The sequence below is a fragment of the Apus apus genome, chromosome 18 (genome assembly GCF_020740795.1).
Source record: "Apus apus isolate bApuApu2 chromosome 18, bApuApu2.pri.cur, whole genome shotgun sequence".
Taxonomy (NCBI): domain Eukaryota; kingdom Metazoa; phylum Chordata; class Aves; order Apodiformes; family Apodidae; genus Apus; species Apus apus.
In genome coordinates, this window is record NC_067299.1 from 11,700,776 (window position 1) to 11,726,458 (window position 25,683).

The 25,683-nt window shown below is 62.6% G+C and overlaps 7 protein-coding genes across 11 annotated transcripts in view; 3 read left to right on the forward strand and 4 right to left on the reverse strand.

The window, feature by feature from the left end:
• MTMR4 (myotubularin related protein 4) overlaps positions 1-1,388 on the reverse strand; it is a 62,556-nt gene extending 61,168 nt beyond the window's left edge. The window contains exon 1 of the mRNA XM_051635692.1: positions 1,358-1,388. The gene's annotated coding sequence lies outside the window, so the exon portion shown is untranslated. The remainder of the gene's footprint in view (positions 1-1,357) is intronic.
• Positions 1,389-3,605: 2,217 nt separating this feature from the next.
• Positions 3,606-5,737, forward strand: LOC127392240 (caspase-1-like). The gene is given in 5 exon segments (XM_051635955.1): positions 3,606-3,831; positions 3,967-4,119; positions 4,692-4,819; positions 5,158-5,260; positions 5,703-5,737. Coding segments are annotated over 4 exon segments (600 nt in total). The 3' UTR covers positions 5,251-5,260; positions 5,703-5,737.
• A 638-nt stretch (positions 5,738-6,375) lies between these two features.
• On the reverse strand, positions 6,376-9,063 carry ABHD11 (abhydrolase domain containing 11). Of its 3 annotated transcripts, none has more exons than XM_051635936.1 (6): positions 8,956-9,063; positions 8,641-8,776; positions 8,377-8,550; positions 7,692-7,862; positions 7,215-7,396; positions 6,376-6,912 (listed from the first exon to the last, which is right to left on the reverse strand). In XM_051635936.1, exons 1-6 carry the CDS (start codon positions 9,024-9,026, stop codon positions 6,774-6,776), a joined length of 873 nt encoding a protein of 290 aa, XP_051491896.1. In that variant the 5' UTR covers positions 9,027-9,063; the 3' UTR covers positions 6,376-6,773. The 3 variants fall into 3 exon arrangements, with proteins under 3 accessions (XP_051491896.1, XP_051491897.1, XP_051491898.1); XM_051635937.1 differs by having other exon boundaries at positions 7,692-7,858; positions 8,377-8,554; XM_051635938.1 differs by lacking the exon at positions 8,377-8,550.
• A 709-nt stretch (positions 9,064-9,772) lies between these two features.
• On the reverse strand, positions 9,773-10,950 carry CLDN3 (claudin 3). The gene has a single exon (XM_051635941.1). It carries the CDS (start codon positions 10,768-10,770, stop codon positions 10,126-10,128), a length of 645 nt encoding a protein of 214 aa, XP_051491901.1. The 5' UTR covers positions 10,771-10,950; the 3' UTR covers positions 9,773-10,125.
• Positions 10,951-13,983: 3,033 nt separating this feature from the next.
• Positions 13,984-21,789, forward strand: LOC127392230 (claudin-4-like). Its single transcript, XM_051635939.1, has 2 exons — positions 13,984-14,020; positions 20,984-21,789. Exon 2 carries the CDS (start codon positions 20,993-20,995, stop codon positions 21,635-21,637), a length of 645 nt encoding a protein of 214 aa, XP_051491899.1. The 5' UTR covers positions 13,984-14,020; positions 20,984-20,992; the 3' UTR covers positions 21,638-21,789.
• LOC127392232 (claudin-4-like) lies at positions 17,578-18,207 on the forward strand. Its single transcript, XM_051635942.1, has one exon. It carries the CDS (start codon positions 17,578-17,580, stop codon positions 18,205-18,207), a length of 630 nt encoding a protein of 209 aa, XP_051491902.1.
• Positions 21,790-22,071: 282 nt separating the features above from the next.
• METTL27 (methyltransferase like 27) lies at positions 22,072-24,424 on the reverse strand. Of its 3 annotated transcripts, XM_051636071.1 has the most exons (5): positions 24,311-24,424; positions 24,110-24,238; positions 23,898-24,033; positions 23,733-23,825; positions 22,072-23,383 (listed from the first exon to the last, which is right to left on the reverse strand). In XM_051636071.1, exons 1-5 carry the CDS (start codon positions 24,413-24,415, stop codon positions 23,145-23,147), a joined length of 702 nt encoding a protein of 233 aa, XP_051492031.1. In that variant the 5' UTR covers positions 24,416-24,424; the 3' UTR covers positions 22,072-23,144. The 3 variants fall into 3 exon arrangements, with proteins under 3 accessions (XP_051492031.1, XP_051492033.1, XP_051492032.1); XM_051636073.1 differs by lacking the exon at positions 24,110-24,238; XM_051636072.1 differs by lacking the exon at positions 23,733-23,825.
• Between the last annotated feature and the right edge of the window lie 1,259 nt (positions 24,425-25,683).

A 25,683-nucleotide genomic window follows, 5' to 3' on the forward strand; every position in this document is an offset into this window, starting at 1 on the left:
TCATTGGATGAAGGAGATGGACTTCCCATCACCACACAGCAGTTTTTTTTCACCTTTCCTCCCACTCTCACACACAGTCTCTGAACTCTGCCCAGCTTTCCACCTGCCCTCACACCAGGCACCAAACCTGGGCACTGATACCTGTGAGAGCTGAGCTGACACACCCTCTCCTCCTTCTTCACAGCCAGGTATCCAAGACCACCTCCTCCTGTCCCTCTCCAGCCCTGCTCCATGTTCACAAACCCAGGAAAACCTACTGCTTCTTGGGACAGGCCTCATTCCTTCCTCCCTTGTTTCCCTGCTGGTGTAACGGACTATGTGCTCCAGAGCAGTTTGCTTTCTCTGGTAATAAAGGTGCATGGCCTCACCAAAAGCACAGTGCCTAACTAATTAGACCACTGTATCGATCCTCATCTCTTATTTTCTGCTCAGCACTCCAGGCTCCTTGTGTACTCCATCAGCCTTCAGCTGCAAACTTTCTTCAGGTCATTGACAAAATCTGCAGCCAGATCCTTATGAGATTGTTCCTGTAACCCCCTGGGAGTCCCTTATGGGTTACTTTGAGCTTATCCCCCCTTCACTTAATTAATCTGGAAAACGCAAAAGCATTGTATCAAATGCCTTAAGGAAACCTGTGTTTACAACAGTTATCTGAGATTTTTTTAAAATAAATGCTAAAGGCCACCAGCTACAGAAACCTCCGGCGGCTGCAGCCCAAGGCGAGGAGGCACCTCCTCCAAAACAGAGCGCCGAGCCAGCTTCCCCAGGCGGGATGCAGGAGAGAGGGGTCCCTGGCAGAACATCCAGCCCCCGTCGCCACCGCAGCCGGTGGCACAGGGGTGGGATCTCCGCGGCTCCTGCCGGGTGGGCGGCCGGGGCGGCCCTTGGCCGTGGAAGCTGGGGGGAAGATCTCGTCCCGCGGCCGGAGGGTGGACCCAGCCGGGCCCGGAGCCTCTGCTCCAGGGCCCAGGTGTCCGGACGACGCGCACGGCTCACGCCGCCGGGCGCCGCTCGCCGCCGCGGAGCTGAAGGGCCGCCACTCCCGGCACGGCGGGGCGGAGGCCCCGCAGCGCCGCCGGAGCGAGCACGAGGGCCCGCAGCGGATGGGCAGCCTCCATCTCGAGCCCCACCCGGCGGGAGCCCCATGTCTCCTCTTCATGTGGACCGGCCACACCTCGGGGCCGCGGGCCCGTCAGCGCCGCCTCAGCGCTGCCGCCACCGGGCCGGCAGCCGCCCCTCGCGGGCGGGCCCCGCTCACCGGGCGACGGCGAGGAGCAGGGGGGCCCGGCCAGGAAAAGCCCGGGGAAGGCTGAGGGGCTCGGGCAGGGACCCGGCCCAGCGCCCGCCGGGGTCTCACCTGGCTCCGGCCGCGCCGCTCCCGCCTCTACCGCGTGCAGCTCCCCGCCCTGCCCCGCCCCCCGGCCCGCTCGCAGCAGCCAATCAGCGCCCGGCAGCGCCAGCCCTGCCGGCCAATCAGCGAGGTGAACGCGTCCCCGCCCCGCGCCACGGCCCGCCAGGCCCCGCCCTTCTCCTCCCGCGGGCCCATCCCGTGACCGGGCGCGGCGCGCGGGGCGGGACCCGGCGCCCGGCGCCCAATGAGAAATCACAGCGCGTCCCGCTCGCAGCCAATCGGCGGCCGGATCAGCCCCGGGCAGGGCGGGGCCGGGCCGTCCCACTGCCCCGCCTGCGCGCGCGGCCCCGGGGCCGGGGGGGGCGGCCCGAAGACGCAGCCGCGGCCTGAGGGCAGAGCCGGCCCCGCCCCCCGGGCCGCTCGGCAGCGAGGGACCCGCCCCGCCCCGCCCGGCACGGCACCGCCCCGCCCCGCCCGGCACGGCACCGCCCCGCCCCGCCCCCCACGGCACCGCCCCGCCCCGCACCGCTCCGCACCGCCCCGCCCTCCTCGGCGGGCAGCGCCCCCCGCGCCGGGGCCCCGGGCACCTCACAGCGCGGAGCCCTGGTCAGGGCAGGATGGCGCGAGGGTCTCGTCACAGGGTCGGTGTGGGCCTGTGGAAACCTTCGGGGTGGTTAAAAGACCTTTAGGTTTCCCCGTTTTCCTGTCCTGCTCCGCCGCGCTCTGCTCCCAGAGGGCTGGTGTCACTCTTCCCCACCGCTTGTCCATCGGTTTCCCCGTTACTGCGTTTCTTCTGCCGCTCCCACCCGGGTCTCACCCTGCACAGCAGCCCTGCTGATACAGTTACGGAGCAGCCTCGGGCTCTCTTACAGATGTTACGTTTCAGGAGGGCTGCGCTGTGGGACGAATGACCCTGGGGTGGATGAGGGTGCAGCTGCCCCAGGACGGGTCTCCCTGCCAGCTCCTGGACGGCACAGTGCAAGGAAGGGATGAGCCAAGCTCGGCTCCAGACAGGTCTGGAGGTTTTGAGGGTGGGTTTTGGGGGTGTATGGACAAAGAGGATGTTGGTCCCTGGCACAGAACAGCCACCTCTGCCTGCCCCTGGGGCTGCAAGCGGAGCTGCCCTGTGCCTGTTTCTGAGAGCTGCAGGAGGGCTGGGAGCCTCCTCACCCTGTGGGTGCTGGGTGCTGCAGCGGTGGGGCCAGTTACACACGTTCCTGGTGCCCCAGTATCTCGAGGGTGTGCTGAGCACCCCCAGGAGGAAATGAGTGTGGCTGTCAAGGGCACAGGGGCTCTGGCCCAGCAGCGGGTGGGCTCGCCTGTGGGTGCTGGGCTGCAGCGGCCTGCGGGGGCTCGCGGGCAGGACAACGGCAGCATCCCCGGAGCACAGGAAACGAAGTTGGGATGAACGCTTTCGTTTTCCCTTCGCAGAAGAGTAAGACCTTGTAGTTCTTCGGCAGGCTGGGGACTGAGGGGTGATGGCAGGTGAGTGTGACCAGCAGTGCTGGGGCTCGGTGGTGGGACTTACCCAGGTTCACCCAAGTTCTTCTCACCATGGCCAGCTTGAGTAGCGGGGACATGACGCAGCACGGCAGGCTGGGGCCGGGGATGCTATTCCTGAGTAATTGCCGCCCTACTTTTTCCAAATATGTTCCCTAGGAGGTGGGCCATGGCAGGGGAAGCCCCGGCCTAGGCAATGAGGGAGGGAGCAGCAGCCTGGGTGGGCAGTGGGGGAGCAGGAGAAGCCAGGTGGCTGTGGGAGGAGGGATCAGCAGCTTGGGGGAAGGCAGCAACAGGGAACATGGCAGCACCCAGGGGAGGCAATGGGTAAGAAAGAGCAGCTAGAGGGGTGACAGGGAAGGGAGCAGCACCCTGGAGAGGTGATGGGGAAGAGGAAGCATCCAGACCAAGCAGTGGGGCAGCAGGAGCCGTGGCGTGGAGGCTCGTGGCACTGACAGGGCTGCCCTGCAGACAAGCTGCTCCTGAACGTTCGGACAGCCTTCGTGCAGCAGTGAGCACACCAGTCATCTCTGGGCTGCTGGATGACCTGCTGGCCAAAGGACTGCACAAAGCAGCTGCTACCAGCCTCAGGAGTGGTGCAGAGGCCTTCGCGTGCACTGCTGATGCAGGCTCAGGCAGCACAGGGTCATCTCTGTCTCCTGTGGCAGTGGCTCCTGGCCAGAGCTAGTGACTGGATCTTCACACTGTTGGTCACAGGTGGCTGATGTCCCTTCCTTGTGCTGGTTTATAGGGGATGGCTACGGTCATGGAGGAATCTGCAGATCGCAAAGAGCACCGCACCTCTGACAGCACCTTCCTAGTCTTCATGTCTAATGGAGTCAGGGCTGGGCTCCGTGGGACCAAGAGCAGAAGCAAGACCTCAGACATCCTTTCCCTCAACACCATCTATGAGAAATTCAACAACAAGCACTGCCAGGCACTGCTGGGCAAACCCAAAGTGGTCATTTCCCAGGCCTGCCGTGAAGGAGAGTCCCTGGGACAAGGTGCCTGCAGGGTGAGTGAGCAAGCCAGGCTCTCCCAGGTCACGTGAGCCCCAACCACAGGGTGGGGACAGGACACCCCATCATCACTGATGGCTGGCCCTGCCTCCCTAGGCAATACAGGGTCTGTGATGGTGAGCAACTCCGAAGAGTCTGACAGGTCCACTCCAAGCTTGACTGATAGCATCTCTGCAGGGCTGGAAGATGATGCAGTCCGTGAAGTCCACCTGGAGAGTGATTTTTCCACTTTACATTCCTCCACACCTGGTAAGCCATTCCTAGGGATGGTTGCCCTGTCCGAGGGCAGGTGAGGGTGACAGGACTCCCTATGGGTCTCCTCCACACCTCCTCCTGCTTGGGGCTGGTCCCCGAGTGTCCTTCCATCTTGTGACTGCTTGGGTGTCACTCCAGCACAGCCTCTGGAGGAGGCAGTGTCCCCTGATGCCAGAGTATAAGGCTGTTCCAGGACACCAAGCCAGATCCCTCTGGCACCAGGGCCAGAGCTTTGTGCCCCTGCCTGGCTGCCTTCCCTTACCCCTTCCCCACTGGCGCTGCCTGCACTCCTTCTCCAGCCAGTTTATCTCACTGCAGTGGCTGGCTGGGGGAACTTGTCTTCTGCTGGCTCACAGATGGCTCCAGACTATGCCAGCCGGCATGGCTGGGACCATGGAAGAGCAGAGAGGCTTGAAAAAAATATAATTTCTATTTGTCTGGGATGCCTTGTCCTTTTCCAGTGCTGTGGGTTGGACAGGCCAGTGATCTTGGAAAAGGTGCCCCAGTCTCCTGCTGTAGCACCCAGCATTAATCACTGTTACAGTGAGGGACATCAGTGAAATCAGACTTGTCATCTTCTGTCTCCCCATATACTGTGTCCTGGAGACACCCAGTAACAGGCTCCCTTTTCATCCGGAGCCTGATAGAGCAAAACCACGCCTGTACCAGCAGCTTACAGGAACTCTTCTGAAAGGTGAGACTTTGTAGGTAAGTGTAGGTGTCAGCAGATGCAGCCGGCCAATGGTCAGAAATTCTGCTGGGAACAGAGCTTTGGCCAGGGTAGGCCCTTCTGGAGCAGGCTCTGTCAAAAAGGGGTCTGGTATGGCCTGGGAAGTCAGCTGGGTCTCTGGAGATATCAGCACCCTGCCACATGGTCATGCAAGAGCCTGATGTCTTGGCACAGCCTGTGGCCCTTGTGCCAGCAGACACATGCTTGGGGATGGCCCTTGAGATGTCTCCTGGCTCCCTGCACTCTTCCCAGGCTAGGAACAGAGCTGCTCTCATTTCTCCTCACACTCTCTCTCCTCGCAGGTCCAATATTCCTTTGACAAATTCCCTCAGCAGTTGCCATCACAAGAATGGACTACAATGCTCAGGAAGTTCTACTTTTTGCCAGGCCACTGATCTACCCACAGTGAGTCTCTTCTCCTCACACCTCTGCAGCAGCTTTTTATCTGTGCCCCAATCCCTGCATCCAGCAAGGAGGAGGAGGGAGAAATTCCCCACCACTCCTGGGCTCCAGAGCTTGTGGCTCAGAGAAGAGATCCAAAGCATTTGTGTGCTGGTAGCTGGGGCTGGGCAGTGGCCTGACTCCATCCCCACCTCCCAGCTAGCTGTAGGAGAGCCAGGGGCTCCAGGAACTCCTTTCAGGAGCCTGGATCTCAGGAGCTTCTCTAATGTTCTTCACAGGTGAAAAAAGAATATGTGGGCAGAAAATGTGTTTGAATTTTAGGGTAACACAGCAGAAAGTTAAAGCTCAAGAAAGATGTGCTTCTTCATGTCATGTCAGAGGAAAAGCCAAGAACAGCTCTACAGAAGCACAGGGCTTGTTATTCTCTTCTCTCTTCCTTTTGCAGCCTCCAGATGACCCCAAACTGAGCAAACTTCCCAGGGAGTAGCAGAGACACATGTCTCTGCAGCATCAAATGCACAGCTGGTTAGTGTCTGTCAACTGTCCCCAGACAGACCTTGTCCCCAGTTGTGACAGAGACGATCCGTCACCCCCCGAGCCACTTCTGCCCCATCTCTGCCTTTACCCATTGTCTAATAAAGGGATTTTCACAGCAGATGGCACCACTCCTCTGCTGGTAGCCTGCCCTGGGTGGGTGGTGGTTATGGCTGGCAGGGGCTGCTGTGACATTGCTTCTTGGGGACACTGTGAGAATACAGGAGGTGAGAAATTGGGCAGGAGCTTATGGGGCAGGAGTTGCTCACCTTCAGGGCAGGCAAGGCAGCCACACCCCAGGGAGACTTCCATGCCTCCCTCTTGCAGGCTGGCAGCATCTCCTGCGTTAGGAGGCAGCTTGGCCCACTCCCCAGTCCTGCCTCTGAGCTGAAGGAAGGATGCGATTCCCCTGGGAGTCATGAATGAGCCTCAAATCTGTGTCTACCACACACTGCTCTCACAGCTTGACGTGTCCTGAGCTCAACCCAGTTGCCACCTACCACCAGCATCCCCACTGGTAAGTGGGACCCCCTCCCTGTTCTCACCACCATGCTCCCTGTCAGCCATGGACACATCCAAAGCACTTTCTGCCTTGGCATGTATTCAACTTTATTGCATGTTCTGCAAAGTCACAGCCAGATCCACAACCAGGTAGTCTGGCAGCAGGAAAACAACAGGGCTCTCCTGCCCCCTCCGAGTGTCTGAGGCACTCCAGCACAGGCAGGACAGGCTGCACAGCAAGGGCAGTGTCCTGGGCTGGTGTCACCCTGTGTCCCTGCAAGGCGGCAGGAGAGCTCAGCAGGACAGAGGTCCCTCTCTGCTCCAGCTCCAGGAGACCTGGGGTGGGATCCTACAGGCAGGATCAAACTGCACAGCAGGCAGCCAGTCCAGGCCAAACTCCTCACAAAGCCCAGAGCCCTGTGTCACTGCCTGGAACTTCTCAGGTCCCATGTCGTCTTTGCAGAAACCCTGGTTCCCAGCGCTATGGTGGTGGCAGGAAATTGAGGACAGCAGTGATGAATTCTTCAAATTTATCCTGATGGACTATGTGGCCTGCACCTTCAATGTACTGGACATCCGCCTTGGGGAAGAGGCGCTGGATCTCTGGGTAGTCTTTGGGGCTGCAGGACAAGGGAACACACCATGGGAAGCATGGTCAGAAGTCCATCCAGGCGTCTTCCCTCACCCTCCCCAGGCAGAGGGAGATCCCAGGTCTGACCATGTCCCTTTCGCTGCTGGGAAAGCCCAGGGCTGCCCCCAGATTGCCCCTCGCTCTCCAGCGTGTTGGTGTCACCAGCTGCTGGAGGCACAGAGGTTGCTCCAGGACCACCCCCATCTCAGGGGCTTCCTCCCACCCTGGAGAGCTGCAGGAGATCACAAGGGGTCAAACCACAGACTTCAACCTGCTTCTCTCCAGTCCCACCTGATATAGGGTGAGTTGGATCCCCCCAAGAAGAGCGCAGGGCCAGGATACGGCTTGTGGAAGGCAGGGAAGTTCATGATATCTGCCAAGTGGTGGGAAATAGCCTCCAGGTTCACTCGCCAGACATAGCGGCCTTCCACCTCTACCAGGTTGGTGAGGAGGAACTGTCTCAGCTGCGGGAGCTGCCACAGAAAGGGAACATGGCAGGGAAATTGTACACTTCAGTAAGGAGCAACAAGCCCTCAAGATGTCCTGGTGCCCTGCATCCTCCCCTCCACCTGGTTCTGACCATCTCCTATGCTGTCACATTCCCATCACTCCTGCAGCCCTGGTGTGATGTTCTCCAGCTGCCCACAACAGCAGTGAGTCAGCAGGGGTGGAAAGAGTCCTGCTGGGACCATGGCTCTGAAGACCTGTGCTCCAGTCTCAGGGACAGGTTGGGAGTGCAAACCCTATCCAAGGAGTGGGACTTCCTACCTGGACCACCGGACGCAGCTGATCGTCAGCCAGCTGGCGAGCTGCAGAGCGTGACAGCCCATCCGGGAGCTTCACAGACTTCATGGCAGAGATGTAGGCAGAGAATTCGGAGACAGGTGTGGTTAAGACAGGACTAATATCTACAGAGATGAGGCGCTCCACAAGGTCTGGCTGGGGACACAAGAGGGGCAGATGGATGCCAGCCAAGACCTCCCCAGCAGGACTGGGCACAGGGCTCTGCTGGAGGCTTCAAGCTCCCTCCTGCCTCAGCAAAGACTCCATGTGCCCTTCCCTGCATTTCTGTTTCCTTGTGCCTTGGCATGGGAGATCTCCAGTTCCCTTGAAATCAATGTGGAGGGACAGGGCAGAGCATGGAGGGACAGGGCAGAGCGTGGAGGGACAGGGCAGAGCGTGGAGGGACAGGGCAGAGCGTGGAGGGACAGGGCAGAGCGTGGAGGGACAGGGCAGAGCGTGGAGGGACAGGGCAGAGCGTGGACTACCAGAGACTCCTGCTTCCACAGCCTGGTTTAGAAGCTAAGCAGGAGAGGCAGCACCCCAGACCTTGACAGAGAAAAGCCACCTCCTGCGGGACTGCGGGCAAGGCCAGCACCCACAGGTGTCACCTCCCTCCCCACAGCCCCCCGGGCCAGCTGCCCCCCAGCCCCGAGAGCCCTGCGCTGCCCACCCGCTGCAGGGCCAGCACCATGGCCGTCTTGCCCCCCATGCTGTGTCCTAGGAGGATGCACTTGGTGATGCCCAGGCGGGTCAGGAGGTGCTGCACATCCAGGCTCATAGCTTCGTAGGTCATCAGCGGGCTGTGGGGGCTGCTGCCATGGTTCCGGGCGTCCAGCGTCAGCACCTACCTGGGCCGGAGCAGCGGGTCAGCCCCTCCCGCGGCACTGCGCCCCCCCCTCCCCCTCCCCGTCTCTCCCCGCAGCGAGGGTCTCACCTTGCCCCCGCCGCGGCGCGCCAGGGCCTTGGCCACCGTCTGGAAGTTGCCGCGGCTGCCGAAGAGCCCGTGGAGCAGCACCAGGGGGGGCCGGGCCCCGCCTGCCCCCACCTCCGCGTGGGCCAGCGGCACCGCGCTGCGGGGGAGAGCGTGGGGAGGGCGGGGCCACGGCCGGCCTTGCCGGGGCGGCGGGGCCGGGCCACAGCAAGCCCAGCCTGTGGGGGAACCGTGCGACCTCCAGGGAGCGGCCCCGCCCCGCCCCGCCCCTCCCCCCGGGACCCCTCCCGCCCCCGCCCCGCGCGGCCCGGCCCTTACGTGGCGGCGGAGCGCGCGCTGCCGGGCGGGGCGGCGGGGCCGCGGGGCAGGCGGCGCAGCACGGCGGCCATGGCGGGACGGGGCGTCACGTGACGCGCGGGCGGCCCCGCCCCCCTGCCTGCCGCAGGCGCCCCCTGGCGGCGGGGGGTGGAGCGGCGGGCGGCGCGCGCTCGGCAAGGTCACCCGGCCTGGCGCGCGCTGCCCGCCCCGCCCCCCGCCCCGCGCGGTGTCGCTGCTGCGGGAGCCGGGACGGGCTGGGCCGCCCCGCTCCTGCCCGCGGGGCTCCTCCTGCCCGCGCCCGCGGCCAGGCCCGCACCGCCCCCCGCGGGCAGCGCTTTCCCCGTCCCGGGGCGGGAGCCCTCGGGGCCGGCGGCGGCCGCCGCGAAGCCGCCAGGTCCCGCCGCCCGCGGGCAGCGCAGGGTCCGTCCCCGCCCCGGCAGCGGCTCCGTCCCCTTTGTCCGTGTCCGCTGGAGCGCGGCGGCGGGCGGGGCCGCCCCGGGCCGGGAGCGGCTTGAGCGAGGCGGCCTTGCCCGGCCGCTGCTCCGGGGCCAGGGGAGCGCCCCGAGCTCCCCTCGACGCCGCCGGACTTTGGACCGGGCGGGCCGGCAGCGCGGCCGCCTGCCATTGCCTCCCGCCATTGCCTCCCGCCGTTCGGCTCCGGGTCCCCGCCCCTAACGGGAGGGGGCGGCGGCCGCCCCCGCAGAGGCCCCTGGCGCGGGGGGCTCTGGCCCCGGAGCTGGAGCCGCCGGCCCGGGGCGGCCCCGACCCCCCTCCCGCCCCCGGCAGGATCCTGCCCCTCCGCCAAGTGTACTCGGGCTACCAAAACAGGACAAGTTTATTGACAAATGTAACCGATACAGACCACGCGTAACAGGGACTGACGGTGTCCGGCCGGCGACGACGAGAGGGCACCGGGGGGGACACCGTCCCCGTGTCATCCCGCCGGCGCGGGGGGAGCGAGCCAGCCGCCGCTTCTCCCGCCGACCCGAAACCGCCTCTTGTTTAACCGAAACCGTCTCTATTTACACAGCCCGGCCCTAACCCCGCGGTCGGCCCCGGCCCCCCTTCGCACCCCCCCGCCCGCTGCCGCTGGCCCCGGGCCCCGCGGGGGGAGGGTGATGAGGGTCCCGGGGTGGGGGTGGGGGATGTCGGGGGGTTCGGGGGGGGCGCTCAGACATAGTTCCTCTTGTCGTAGCTGGTGACTGCGGAGCGTGGGGCAGAGTAGGCCACCTTGCCGGTGGGGTACCTGTCATCTTTGGGGGGGCAGGAGCAGCAGAGCAGGGCCCCCCCCAGCAGCAGGAGGGCAGAGGCCGCCCAGCCCACGTAGAGCGAGGTGCCCAGCTCCCGCTTCTGCGCTTCGATCACCAGCGGGTTGTAGAAATCCCGGATGATGGTGTTAGCCGACCAGGAGACAGGAATGAGGTTCATGACGCCGGAGAGGAGGAAGATGACGCCGGAGACGATGGTGATCTTCGCTTTGGTGCTCTCGTCTTCCACGCAGCGGGTGCACTGGGCACCCACAATGGCCACCATTAAGCCTAGGACGGCCAAGACAATGGCCACCACCAGGAGGGCACGGGCGGCTTGCAGGTCCTGGGGCAGGGCCAGCATGGAGTCGTAGACCTTGCACTGCATCTGCCCTGTGCTCTGCACCACGCAGTTCATCCACAGCCCTTCCCAGATGATCTGGGCCGTCACGATGTTGTTGCCGATGAAGGCCGTCACCCTCCACATGGGCAACGCGCAACAGATGATGCTGCATAACCAACCCAGCACCGACAAGGCTACTCCACCGATCTCCAACCCCATCGACATGGTGGCCGGTTTGCTGCTGCGCTCCAAGTGATGGCGGAGAAGAGCCTACGGACCGAAACTGTCGCCGTCACCCTTCGCTGCTTGCAGCCCTTGGGGGATCAGCTTACACCTGGGTGCACCTGCGCTTTTAAGCCAGCTTGAGCGCCTGCCTGGGGTGGGGTTTCGCTGCTGGACGCTCCTCTCCACTCCTCCGTCACCGTCACCTGCGTCCCACACCCTCCCCTTTGTTTGCAGAGATGGCGCCGGTTGCCAGAGAAGGGCGGGAGGGGGAGAGAGGCCACCTGCCACAGCCATCCCCTTGGCTTAGGGGTGATGTGTGCTGGGAAGCACGGCCACCGTCTTATTCGGACCCACAGAACCCTGCTGGGGATCTGGAAACCCCCCAGCTTCACCATTGCTCCCCTAGAGGAGCTGGGGGGTCAGGGTTTGGTTTGTTTCTGGAGTGTCTTATCAGCGCTCACGTTTCACTGAGTTTCAGTGAGCACCGGGCACCTTTGCATCACTGTGCAAAGTGCAACCCTTTTGTCGTGCTGTGATGCTTGTTGCTTCAGCACCACCATCCCAGGTGACCCATGGGTGCTCCCTGCCAGCAGGTTGGAAGCAGGAGGGGGCCAGGTAGGGGAGACCCCCTGCCTTGACCCCCTCCTTCCTGCTCCCACCCAGCTGGGCAGGAAGCGCCAGCGGGAATCCCCTGACCATTACTCATCCTGCTGAAATATTTTGGCCTTGAAGGAAGCAGATAATGCATGTAACTGCCCTGACAACATCAACAAAGTGAAAAAAACCAAACAAGGCAGGGGCAAGCAGGCTGCCCTCAGCCACACTCAGACCTGGCAGCAGCAACCCCATGGCTGTGGGGCACATGTTTGTCCCCCATCACTTGTCTCCCCAGTCTCACATGCTGGTGTTGGTGCCAGCATTTCCAGCCCCCCAGGCCCCCAGGAATGTGGTCACCATCCCCTGCTGAACACGGGCTTGCTCCTGCCTGTTCCCTGTCTGCGCCAAAATCTCCCCTACAGCTCATTAACTACTCGAGAGTGTGGTGGGATGCTGGCAGGGAGTGCTGGGGAGGGGGCCCTCCCTGCTCGGCCACCCAAGGTCTACCATGAGGGGAACTCCATGTCTGCCCAGCTATACCCCACAGGTCTTGACACCCCACAGCGAGGGGGCAGCTTCAGATCCCCCATAGTGCCCTGAAAGCCTATATATGGCTGGGTCAGCTTCGGCTGCCCTGCAGCGCTCTGAAGCCATATAGCCAGTGGGGTCAGCCTCTACCATCCCACAGCACCCCAACACCCCAAATCTGACTCGGTCAGCTGTTGTCACTCCATGTCACCCCAGCACCCTGTTCCCATCTGGGTTGGCCTCTGCCCTCCTTGTCACCCCTGTGTCTGACCTCTGACACCCTGTGATGCCCAATATTCAGTCAGGTTAGCCTCTGCCAACACATGACACACCAAAAATACCCTGTGTCTGGGCTTCTGTCACCCCACTGTACCCTGATCACCCTGCCAAGGGCACCCCCACAGCTGCCCAAGACCGGTGGCTGTGTGGGTACCCAGAGGTGACCCTGTATGTGCTGCTGAGGGGAGAGCCATGCAAGCAGCACCCCAGGGCCTTGTGCCCTTTTTGCTGGGGGGTACTGGGGGTCCCAGCCCTCGGGAGCACCTTAGAGTGTCCATGGTGCCAGTGCTGCCAGCACTGGTTGGTGGTGAGTACAGGGCCCCCCAAAACAGAGCAGGGTCTGGGCTGGCCTAGGGCCCCCAAGATCTCCTGGCAAAGGTTCTGGCAGCACACATCTCAGGCAGGGCTCCAGGGTGCAGATGTGTGCAGAAGCACACAGACATGCACAAAATCACACCCCCTCTGCCGGCAGGGATATCCTGACACACAGCTGCACGTGCAGGGAGACAGAGAGACAGACAGACAGAGGCAAACAGGCACATGATGGCAGTACGAGTGCACACGCACACCCCACGGTGTGCCAATACACCCACAGCTGCACAGACACACATGGCTGGAGGGGCTGCGGGGCTTGGGGTACTCCAGGCAGGGCTGTGGGGCAGGGGGGCAGCCCAGACAAGGTTGTGAGGTGGGTTTAGGGGCAAGGGGATACCACAGGTAGGTGTGTGGGGCAAGGGGAGAATCACATGCAGGGTGTGGGACACAGGGAACTCAGCAGGAAGGACTGTGGGGCAGGGGTGTACACCATGCAGGGCTGTGGGTCAATGGGGTAACTTCAGGTAGGGCTGTGGGGTAGGAGGGGGTAGTCCTGGCTGTGGGGCAGGGGAAGAAGGGGATATCCCTGGCACGGGTATGGGGCGTGGGAATACCTGTGGTGTGGGGCCTACCGGGGCAGGGATAGGGTGAGATACAAAATGCAAAGCACTGCAGCCCCCAACCCTGCAATCAGAGCCCCGTGTGCTGTGTTCCCACTTTGTCATCTCAAATTGCCCAAAGTACAGGCTGCACAAGGTGCTATGCTGGCCCAGGGCAGCTGCTGCTGCCTGACTCATGGTGGAGGAAGGAGCAATCTCTGGAGCTTTGGGGTGCTGGCTGTCACCACATGCTGCAGGATGCATTCTTGTGGCAAGCAAGTCAGCTTGCTGGTGTTCACTGAAAGCAGCAGAACGGGGCCAGAATCCTGCAGGGGTCCTGGGAGCATCCCCATCCCTCCTGCTGCTATGTCCTCCCACCCCACTGAAGCCCCTCTGCTCCCCTCTGGCATAGCTGGGAAGGGATGGGGAGTATCTCCCACAGCAAGTCTCCTGAGATAGAGACAAGGTGGGGTGGCTGCATGGATCCACCAGTGACATGGGGACAGGTTTGCACCCCCACGATGTGGTCATCCTGGACAAAGGCCAGACCCAAAGGTCACGAGAGCATTGCCAGTTTGGTGGCCCCCCAGTAGCCAGGTGGGGGACACACATCATGGGCATCCCCATGTTCCCACCGTGTACCCAGCGCCCAGTACCCTGGGGGTGAGCAGGAGGTGACAGCAGAAACTGCCCCTGGTGCCACGGGGCCACGTCCCACTCACGTGTGCCTGGCAGCTGGGTCAGGGTTTGGGGTGTTCCCCCTCCCCTGGGGCCTCAGCAGTGACGGCACGTTTCCCCCTGGGGGAGCTGGGCTGGGACGCTAAATGCTGCCTCGGCTGCTTATATTTCAGATGCGGGGCTGCTGGCTCTGCCCCGGACAGGGCACACAGGCAGCCCATTGTTGAAGCCCCTTCGGCGGCGGCGGGGAGCAGGTGAGGCGGCTCCGAGCATCAATGGCAGCTCTGTGCGCCGGCGGGGCGGGACGGGGCTGCCGCAGCGCCCGGCACAGCAGCGAGCGTGGGGTGGCGGGGGCCACGGGCCGGAGGAACCCGGTGGGGGGCCTGGCAGCTTGCCCAGGGGATGCTGGGACGCCCAAAATGTCAGCACGCCCGGGGCATCCCCACCCCAACGGCTTCAGATCGGCTTCCCCGGGGCTTTGCCGCAGCAACCCGCTTCCTCCGAGCAACCCCCATTGCACCTTCCCGAGCCCTGGCCGTCAGCTCCACATCCCTGTGACAGCGCGTGGGCTTATATTCCCCATCCAGAGCCACTTGTTGCTCAGCAAAGCAGGCAGGGTTTTTATTTCCAGAGCGACTGCGGGCCGAAGGTCCCATTTCTGGCAGCAGCCCCTGCTGCGTCCCCCCAAGCCCCTGCAGCTCCTGGCGCACGGCTCCTCTCCTGCCCAGCTGATAAGACTTTGCTTTCCCATAGCAGGAAACAACCTGACTCTGCATATTTGAGCCAGTTGGGGCGGGGGGGTTATGTTGGGCAAGGACTTTTTTTGGGAACATTCAGTCTCCATCCTGTCGGTAACTAATCCCTGGCTGTCCAGCTCTGTGCCGATGGAGCGGTTGAATTGGTGGCTGTGCTGGCTCAGTGGATGTGAAACTGGAGATCCCAGTGGATCACCACTCACTGACAAGTCTTGCCAGCCCAAAATGACCTCAAGGCAGCCAGGGCAGTGAGCTCGTGTGCAGTTGCTGGGGGTATGCATGGGTGGGAATGTCACCCATGTCCTGACTGGGGATGTCCCTAAGTCCTTTGGCAGAGGATTTGTGCCTCAAGCTCTCTCCTGTGGGGTGTCCTCTGCCCTGAGCAAGGTCAGGGTGGCACAACCTCCTCTGTGCACCCCGTGGTGCCTGGCATCATGGTAACACTGGGTTTAATGCCACCTCCCTGCCCAGGGATGGCCTTGCTGTCTAGCCATGGGGCTGCATGTCCTTATCCTGATGAAGCAGGGATGATTGGCAGAGGGTATTTTGTGAGCCACAAAAAGTCAGTGGCCAGTGTAGCAGGATGGAACCTCAGTCCTCCCTGACCCCATTAGTGTGCTGTGGAGCAGGGGCTGGGTGGATCCCCTCCTACTGCAAACCCTGCTGGATTCAGGGCAGGGCTCCCACAGCCAGCTGGATGCTGCGGCAGGTGCTGGGTGGTGAGAGCTCAGAATGGGGCAAGTATTCTGTTTTGGGGTGGAGTTCCCCACTGAGTGAGCGGGCTGTGGTCCCGTGTCCCTGAGCTATGTCCGCTTGCACTAGGACAAAGCCAGGGCTGAGGTCCTGCAGGGTGATCCAGGAATGGGCAGCTGGGATGGGGCTGTGGGGCTCGGGTCCATGCAGTGATGGCCCTGAATGGCACTCAGTGGTGCTGTGGTCCCACCTGTGCTCCACCAGCATCCTCTGGCTCAGTGCAAGTTGATGATAGGGTCCTGCCCTGAGGGTCATTGGCTGCTCCTCCACTCCCTCCTGAATCCATGTTCTTCTGTCCTGCTGGACACTGGGCTGACAGGGTGAGTGCATCAGTGGGGGATGTGGGGAAGGGCGTGGGGGCTGTTCCTGGGTGGCAGCCACCAGTTTGAATATATGTCACGTTCTGGATTTAGTTACAGTAATTGGCTGTTGGAGGGCTGTGCTGGTGCCTGCCCTGGCTCCAAGGGCGAGTGTGAGCAGCTCAGGTGTTTGATACTCTGCACACAGAGAAGTCCCTGTCCCTACCTTGCTATTTGTCCCAGAGCCCAGAGGCCTGCAGGGACACAGCCCATGAGAGGTGCACACACACGGGTGGGTGCCTCTCTCCAACCCCAGATAATTTGATGGTTATAGCAGCCAGCTGGGACATGAAAGCCATGCTCAGCCTCTAGCAGAGTCCAGCCCCAGCAGGGATGCTCCAGAGCCCCACAGATTACAGGGAACCCTTGACCACAAGGCTCCGGCCCTGGGGTGTGCACTCTGGTATGTGAGCAATGCAGGCACTCCTGCAGGACAGAGGGACAACAGAGCATCCCAGCTGGGCTGGGCATCTGGCAGGCAGGACCCCAGCTCGTCCCCATGGGCCAGGGTCCCTGTGAGCACCTGAGCTCTGCCCTGCCCATTCCTGCCATGCTGGGCTCTAGCATCCCCAGCCCATGAACTGTTGGCATCCTCATGGCACCACAGTGCATGGACCACCCTGCATATCCCACAACCTTGGGACACAATGCGTGGGCACATACTGGCATGGGCAATGGCAGTTCTCACCAAACAATTAGCACAAGTGATTGGATCCTATTGGTAAACCCAGTGCTCAGGAAAACAAAGATAATCTTGGTCCCTCTTATCTTTTCCAGAGGCCCAGGATTAAGGTCAGGTGGTGAAACAGTGCAATGTCCATCCTTGTGGTCTGTCTGGTCTTGTGCTGCTCCTGTGCAGATGCTGGAGGGCCTTTGGAGGGATTGGGGAGGGGACAGGAGGAGGGGAGCTCATAGATGAATGAAGGAAGGGTTGGGCAATGCCCAAAGCATCAGCACCAGTATTGGCATTGGCATTTTCATTGGTACAGCCTGGCCAGTGGGTATAACCAGTGCCACATGGCCCTTCTGGTCCTGCTGTCCTGCCTGTGCTTGGCACCCTGGTCCCCAGTGGGGCAGCAGTGGCACTGGGACACCTTTAGGTCACCTCTGCCCCTGACCCACCAAGCCAGGCTGGCAGTGCAGGCAGCAGGATGCTGGCAGGGCTGGGACCAAAGAATGCTGTGTGAATGCCAGCTTGGTGGTGGAGCACAAGGTGAGGTGGGTTTTGGGGTTGGCTCCCCCCTTGCCCTGGGCAGCTCTGTCTCTCCTCTGTGGGGAGCCAGCAGCTACTCCAACCGGTTTGTGGGTCTGGGCGGTGACACCTCCTGCCCCAGGCCTGATGGAGGGCTGGGAAAGGCTGGTACAGATGCCAAGGAACAAACAAGAGCTGCTTGTGTCCTGTCAGGCACGGAGCCCAGCAGCGAAGCAGGGATGGTGTGCTGCTTCTCTGGCATGGAGCAGTGGGGTGCCAGAGGCTGGAATGCCACAGGAGCTCCATGAGCTGGGGGGAAACTGAGGCACAAAAACATAGAGGAACTCCATTCAGGTGATGGAGCAGGAGGTGCTGGCAGTGATGGCAGAGACATCCCCATTCCTGTACTGTGGCTGTTGCCCTTCAGCATCCCAGCCTGAGACCCAGCAGCTGCCTTTGGCATCTCCAACCTGCCCACAGGCAGTGGTGGGACACACTCCTGTGCCTGGGTGGCCTGATCCAAGGCTTCTGTGTCCTTTTTCATGGGAGCAGCCAGGATATTAAGTGTCATTGCTTCGGGGAGAAATGCAAGTGGAGGAATCCCGGGAAACTGGTTTTACCCCTCCATCTGGTGCAGGCGGCAGGACGGCTGGGGCAGTGCTCCTCCCTCAGCGAAGGCATATAATGCCTGCCATGGTCCTGGTGGGTGGCACTGTGCTGTGAGAAGCGGGCAGGGGTGCCGGCAGTGAGCAATGGCCTCCATGGGGATGCAGGTGCTGGGCATTGCCCTCTCTGTCATCGGCTGGTTGGCCTCCATCCTCTGCTGTGCATTGCCCATGTGGCGGGAGACGGCATTCATTGGAAACAACATCGTGGTGGCCCAGATCATCTGGGAAGGGCTGTGGATGAACTGCGTGGTGCAGAGCACAGGGCAGATGCAGTGCAAGGTCTACGACTCCATGCTGGCCCTGCCACAGGACCTGCAAGCTGCCCGTGCCATGGTGGTCGTGTCCATTGTCTTGGCCATCTTGGGCACCCTGCTCGCTGTCACTGGTGGCAAGTGTACCAACTGCGTGGAGGACGACACCGCCAAAGCCAAGGTCATGATTCTCTCTGGCATTATCTTCATCATCGCTGGCATCCTTATCCTCATCCCCATCTCTTGGTCAGCCAATACCATCATCCAGGACTTCTACAACCCGCTGGTCACCGAATCCCAGAAACGGGACCTGGGGTCATCCCTCTACGTGGGCTGGGCAGCCTCTGCGCTCCTGCTGCTTGGAGGGGGGATCCTCTGCTGTACCTGCCCACCCCAGGGCGAGAAACCCTACTCTGCCAAGTTCACAGCTGCTCGCTCGCTGCCAGCCAGCAACTATGTCTAGGAGCTGCTGCACCCGCCTGGACCCCCCCAGCTGCTCCAGTGAGCTGGGACCTCTCGGGGCACCCCTGGCCTAGAGACCCCCTCGGCCGAGCTGGGGGCTGGCCAGGAGCCAGGGCAGGGAGGGCTGCGGCGGTGCGAGGGAGGGCAGACAGAGCTGCCTTTGTTCACTGGGGGATTGAAGCTGATTCTTTAATCTCGGTTGAGACAGAGAACAGGGAGGTCCTGTCTTGGCTGCCCCCCCTGCGGGGGTCCTGCTCCCGCCGGAGCAACCAGCTGCAGCATCTACTCTGACAAATCCCCCAATCTCCCCTGGGGCATCTCCTGGTATCGGGCTGTGCCCTGCGGTGACACAGCTCCCGGGAGCCCGTCCCGCGGGTGGCACTGGGCGCTCGCTGGGTAAAAGCCCCCGGACGCGTTCCTAGGGGTGGGCAGTGGTGCGGGTGGGGACACCAAACCTGTCCCACGCGGCCAGGAGGACGCGGCGGCTCCGCAAACCCCGGCAGGGTCTCCAGGGGCGGGGCTGCCTGTTCCCTAAATCTTGTCGTTGACCTAATTCAGGGGTTCGGAGGGGCCGCACAGAGCTGGGATCCCCCGCGGCAGCTCCCCGGGGCGGGGGCATCATTATCCTGGGAGTGGGAAGGTAGCGGCCGGGCTGGGAGAACCGGTCGGGGAGGAGGGAGTGGAGCAGGCCTGTGCGCCCGAACGGAGCCGGGCCACTCCCGCAGCCGAACCTGTGGGGATGTGCCCCACCTCACAGCCCCCCGGCATCTCCCCAGAGGGGTGCCCGGGCTGGGGCAGGAGGGCCCGCTCCCGGTGCTGCCCCCCGGCTGCGCCGCCACCCTCCCCCGCCTCGCCGCCTTCCCGCATTAAACGGCCGCTGCTCTGACCTGCTGTGCTTCGTGTTCTTTATCCTCCCAACACCCGCCTCGGGCGTGGGACACCCCGGTGCTCCTGTGCTGCAGCCTCCCCTCCCCCGGAGATCCCCAGATCTGCTCTCTGGAGCCTCTGCGAGACAGGCTGACATGGGTGCCCCGGCGGTGCCAGCCGCGGCGCTGGGGCTGCCCCACGCCTGTCCCGGCGCCTCTGTCCCAGCCGAGCAGGAAGAAAGGCACGGGGGCAGCGAGGGCGGCTCGGGGCGCGCTGGCCCTGGGCCCACCCGGCAGCCCCGTCTGGGAGCCCCCGGGGGCCGGCTTGGGCAGAGCCGGCTGTTCTGTCTGTCTTGTTTCGGGCGAGACAAGCTGTGCCGGGGCTCAGCAGTTGTTGCACCAGCTTGGGAACGTCCTTCCCTCGCCCCTCAGGGTGTGCAGGGATGGGGAGGTGACACCAGCTGCCTGCCGAGTGCGAGGCTCTGAGTGCCTCACCCAAGTCTCAGGGCTTGAGGACTCCCAGCTCCCCTGCCCCATTGCTGGAAGCAGGACTGATGGAAAATGCTCCTGTGGCCCCGTGGTGCCAGTGACCAGGTAGAAATGTGGGCGTGATGCTGGGATGAGCATCCCTGCCAGAACCGACAGGGAACAGCTGGTCCCTGCTGCTGACTGTTGTGTGTCCCGATCTGGGTGTTTCTTGTGGTGCAGGTCACATTAGCCAGGAAGAGTGCCTGGGGCGACTTCCCATTGTCCTGGCTCCCTGAGCTCCCAGGAGGCTTGGTCTCCCTTTCTCTGGGAGACAAACACTTTATTTTTGGCCCAAAGAGGATGCTGATTGTTGAGAAAGGGGAAGGAGAGGGGATATCATAAGGCAGGAGAGGCTGAAGAAACTGAAACTGGGACCAGAGAAACCACAGTGAAACCTCTGTGCCGCAGGGCGTGCCAGGCACAGCCGATACCGCGCTGCTGCTCGGGGCTCATAAAAACTCAGCTGGTCCTGGCTGCCAAGCGTGGGTGCCAGCACCCGTGTGTGCACTCTGCCTCATGGCAGTATGGGGGCTCTGTTCCGTGGGGGCTGAGTAGTGAGTTGGGCCATGGAAGCCATGTGTAGAGCCATCGGTGTGTCTGGTGTGTCCCCCTGTACCAGCCATCCCTCTTATCTGGGACTTACAGGGGTGATGCCCACAGTGATCCCATGCTCCGCAGCCCCTTCCTTGCCAGGGGTTTGTCCTCTCAGTGTTGCTCCTCGTGTGAAGGAGGAGCAGGTATCACTGAAATTGCTGAGCACCACAGCCATGTTGGAGGCAGACCTGAGCTCTGACCCATCTCCTGCACCCCAGAGAGGAATCCTGGGTCCAAAGGGCGCTGCAGCACGGCTGCGAGGGCAAAGCCAAGCCTGCCCTTGGCTGGGAGCAGTCGGTGCTGCAGGAAGGGTAGGGAAACTGCAGCACCAGGCGTGGGGTGAGCACAGTCTGGGGCTGCCGTGGCAGGATGTGGGGGGAGCAGGTGGGGGGATGTCTGCACTTTGGAGCATGCCAGGATGGGCACCTTGTCCTGCTCCCCGACAGGAATCCCCCTCCCTTGCCATGCACATAGCCCAGCTGGGCTGGGAAATAGCAGAGGACAGCCCTGAGCTATGAGGATGTTGCAATGGGGGTCCCGCATCTCAGCCTCCTTGGGACTCAGGTGCTCAGTGCCACACATGTCCCCATGCTGTCTTGCAGCACTGCCCCATGCCACTTGTGTCCCCATGCCATTCTGCAGCATTACCTCATGCCACATGTGTCCCCATGCTGGTCTGCAACTGTTCCCACCCCATGGGGCCCAGGACACACCAGCATGAACTCCATGCTCTCCAGCAAGCCCCTCAGCTCTGGGCTGTGCCCGTGACTCTCTGCCCTATCCCTGCAGGTGCTGTCAATGGCTGTGATGACGATGCAGCTGGGTGGGCTGATGTTGGCCGTGCTGGGCTGGCTGGGCTCCATCCTCACCTGTGCGCTGCCCATGTGGAAGGTGACGGCCTTCATTGGCTCCAACATCGTGGTGGCCCAGGTCTTCTGGGAAGGCCTGTGGATGAACTGCGTGTACGAAAGCACAGGGCAGATGCAGTGCAAGGTCTACGACTCCCTGCTGGAACTCACCTCTGACCTGCAAGTGGCTCGTGCCTTGGTCGTAACCTCCATCTTTGTTGCCTTCTTTGCCTTCCTCACTGCCGTCTCAGGTGCAGACTGCACCCACTGCATGGATGACAAGGGCACCAAAACCAGGATCTCCATTGTGGCAGGTATCATCTTCGTCCTGGCCAGCATCTTGTTGCTCATCCCTGTCTCCTGGTCTGCTAACAGCATCGTCAGCAACTTCTACAACCCCATGGTGCCTGAGGCTCTCAAGAGAGAGCTGGGGGCTGCCCTCTACATTGGCTGGGCCTCCAGTGCCCTCCAGCTTTTTGGTGGGGGCATCCTGTGCTGCTCAGGACCCCCATCCCAGCAGGACTCCTACCCCAAGAAGTACAGAGCAGCGAAAACCTGTGAGCCAATGGGCTACCCCATGCAAGACTATGTGTGAGTCACCATGCCTGGGTGCCAGCCCACAGGAGAGCACCATCATCCCCCTCCTGCCTCTACATGCCACCCCCTGCCCATGTGCTGCCTCCTCCTGCCTGTCCTCATGCTGACTGCTCCCCCAGCACACTCCTCCTGCATGTCCCCTCCCTGGTGCAAGGGCTGTGCTCATGATGGATGATAAACATCTTGGTACCACCAAAACTGCCTGGGCTCATTTTCAAGCAGCGCTGTGTGGGGAGGATGGTGAAATGTCCTATGGGTGTTATGCCCTGCCAGCTCAGGGGCTGCTGCCCCAGCAGTGCCTGGCACGTCCCTGTGTTCCTGTGAGAATGTGGTTGTGGTCAGTTAGGATGCTCCCTGTGTGTCCCCCAGCAGGGAAACTGAGACAGGGAAAGGGGGCTGAGAGCCAAGAGTGACACACAAAAGGCAGGCAGGTAATGGGGACAGGGGCTTTATTCAACAGCCAAGTGTGGGGGACAGCCACAACCCCCAGCTGCCTAGGGGACAGTGCTGGGGACAAATGGCAAGAGGGGAGCAGGGCAGCTACCCCCAATGGCTGCAGGGACCCGAGGAGGCCACGTGGAGGGTGACAAGAGCCATGGGGAGGGTGTGTGGGAGATGTGGGATGCCCAGGGTGGGGGAATGGGAAGAGCTCACGAGGAAAGAAGTAACCCATTGCCCAAGGCCATGGGAACAAGACAAGCAGGGACAAGTCTCATGGAAGAGAAAAGGAAAAAAAGGAAGTATCCCAGCAAGAGATTTGGATAAAAAACTTCCCAGGGGAGCAGTCGAGGAAAGGGGGGTGGAGGCAGCATGGCAAGGGGCTTGTGGAACAGGCTGGACAGGCTGCTTCTGGGTGAGAGCAGCCACTGGCTCCTGAAGTCTCTTCCAGCCCCATCTCCCACCCAGACCACTAACTACAAAGGTGTAGGAAAATGAGACTTAAGCAGCTTTTGCAAGATGAAAGGCTGATGTGGTGCTTGGAAAGCTTCTCTGTCTGGGTGTCACACTGGCACAGCTGCTCCTGGTTTGGATGTAGAGGTCTCCTGCACCTCATGGTGCACTGGGCTCGTTTCTGGGGACACGGCAAAGGGGACCCACCTCCAACAGTCCTCACGTAAAGGCCATGGGGGTGTAGAGTGGGGAAGATGAAGTTTTTGACCGTGAGGGCCGAGAGTGGGCAAGGCAGGGAGAAGATATCCCAGACAGGAGATAGCTCTGAACAGTCTGGTGACTGGCGAGGGCCAAGGTGTCAGGGACAGTACCTGAATGTCAGAGCTAATGGTGCTGCCCAGGAGACCTTGGTGAAACCAGGAGACCCACCTATGCTGGGGGCCCAGCAAGGCCCCCAGGGCCCAGACTTCAGGGGGAAGGAACTTGGGAAGGGAATGGGGACGCTCCCTCAAAACACCGTCACACCCCAGCAGGTGCCCTGCCCTGGGAGGGGGTTGCTGGGTTTTCAAAGGGGTCAGGTGCTCACCCCCTGCTCCCCAGAGCCACACCAGCTCTCAGCCTTCCTCGAGGGGGAGCATGGGACATTTCCGATAGATGTAAACCACCCCAGAGATGTAGCCGGTGCCCTGGGTGCTCTCCTCCTCAGAGGTGGCCTTTTCCCAGCAGTCCACCTCCTGGGCTAGCACCTTCTGCCAGGCCCCTTGCCTCTCCAGCCGCTCCAGCACTGCCTCCAGCTCCGCCTTGTACTGCAGATTGGAAGGGTTGCTCCTGGTCGTCAGGCAGAGAAAGCCACCTGCAGGGAGAGGGGACAGGCAACACCGCTGCTGGGCGTCCCCCGCCGGGGATGGCAGCCCCTCGGGAAGGGGGGAGCAAGGCGAGGCAGAGAGACCCTGCCAGGAATCAGCTGGCAGGCCAGCGGGCAGGGGACGGGCAGGTCACGCCTGAGCACAGGCTGTCACGCCTCAGGGGCCACCGCCACCTCCCGGCAGTGCCGGGTCCCGAGGTGCCACTGCAGGGACAAGGCCCCGTCCCGGCCGTGCCACGGGCCAGCGCCCAGCCGGGCACACAAGCCGTCGGGACCCAGTGTCCTCCTCCCCACCCCGGGGTCCCGCCGGCGAAGAGGACAGCGGGGACCCTCTCACCCGGCCTGGTGACACGCAGCAGCTCCGGCAGGGCCGCGCTGGGGACCTGCCCCTCGCCCAGGGCCCCCACCAGCGTCACGGCGTCGTAGTGTTCTGTGGGAACACGCGCGGCGTCACGGGGGGCCCTCCGGGGCAGCCCCCCCACGCCCGGTGCTGGCCCGTTACCTGCGGGCGCGGGCAGGGGCTCCTGGCCCAGGACGCACTGCCGCAGCTCACGGTACAGCCCGGTGCTCCGCGCCCGTTCCAGCATCCCCGCGCTGCCGTCCACGCCGTGCAGGCAGCGGAAGCCGCGGCGGTGGAGCTGCGGGACAGACGGACACACGGCGCCCTCAGCTCCCCGCCCTGCCCCGCAGGTCCCCGCCCGCCCCGCACGGTACCTCCCGCGCTACGAGCCCGGTGCCACAGGCCACGTCGAGCAGCCGCGCCCCTGCGGGCGGGCCGGGGAAGGCGTTGGCGAGCGAGGCAGCGGCCAGGTGCGGTGCCCGGTACTGCAGCGCCGCCACATCCTGCGGGGACACGGTGGTCAGCGGCGCCGGGAGAGCAGCAGAACGGCCCGGCGCCCCCGGCTCCCCCGGTACCTGCTCGTAGCAGGCGGCCCAGCTGTCGTACAGCCGCAGCCGCTCGGGCAGCTCCGCCGCGCCGTGCACCGCGGCCACCCGCGCCGCCGCGCCCGCCAGCGCCATCCGCGCCCGCCCCGCCCCGCGGACACGCCCCGCCCCGCGGACACGCCCCGCCCCGCGGACACGCCCCGCCCCGCGGACACGCCCCGCCCCGCGGACACGCCCCGCCCCGCGGACACGCCCCGCCCCGCGGACACGCCCCCTGCGCCGCCGCCGGGTCGCTCCGCTGGCGGGAAGGGCGGGCCGGGCGCGACCAAGTGCGCCGGAAATGGGGGGGGGGAAGGAGCGGGTGGTCTGGGTGTAACCAAGTGCCCTGGGGGTGGCCCAGGGGGTCTCTCCCTGCAGAGTCCCGAGGCCCCGTCCCACTGCGCTTCGCCCGCAGCTGTCCTGCTCTGTCCCGTGCAGGGGCAGGTGCTGCCTTCTCCCGCCTCATCGCTGGTGTGCCAGGCACTGTGACCCTGCTCCCTGGACAGGCCAGCCCCTGCCCAGCCCCATGTCCCAGCGCCAGCTGACCTTGCGCTGTCACTTCCCTGCTTGCATCTGCATCTTCTGCCCTTCAAACCCACCATCCAGTGCTCAGCGAGTGGTGACAACACTCTTCTGCCACCACCTGAACTCATCCTGTCCCTCCATGTGTAAAGGTGACATCCTAAGGCTGAACAGCTCTCCCAGTCCCCAGGGAAGAGGGCACTGGAGCAGGTCCTACCCATCTCCACTTGCCCAGCCACTCCCATAGGGTGCTCGTTCTGCACTGCCCCTTGCCCATGGACAAGGCGTGTAGCAGCAGGAAGGGCTTGGGGACAGAGGATCGGAGCATGGATCCTTGAGGCTGGGAAGGAGGAGGAACATCTTGCCTATATCGAGTTTGGGTTTTGCTCCTGGGAAGTGGGACAAGAAATATCACTGAGTGCCAACGTGATGCATAGGGAGGTGATGTCTTCTCCGGGTCATCTCTGCAATGCTTGATCCAGATGCCCAGTATTTGTGATGTTCAGTATCCAGCTGATTAACGAGATGTTAATTAGCTCTTGGGTAGATAGGACCTTAGTGAGTCTCCGCTGCCTTGGGAGTGACTTTTCTGCTAAACCAACCTCAGATGTTCACAGCAGAGGACGTGGGACAAACTCCAGTTTGTGGGACCACCCTTAAGCGTTGTGACTCCTCCCTTGGTTCTGCCTTTTTCCGGGAGAAAACAAGACACATCCAGCTGCTAATTAACGACAGAAGGAAAATGAAGGTGCTCTGAAGGAGGAGCCGGTGGCTCCACTCGGCTGCTCCTGGCCCGGTGGCCGCGTGGGGACCTCCCCCCGGCCGCGGCGGGGGTGGCCGTG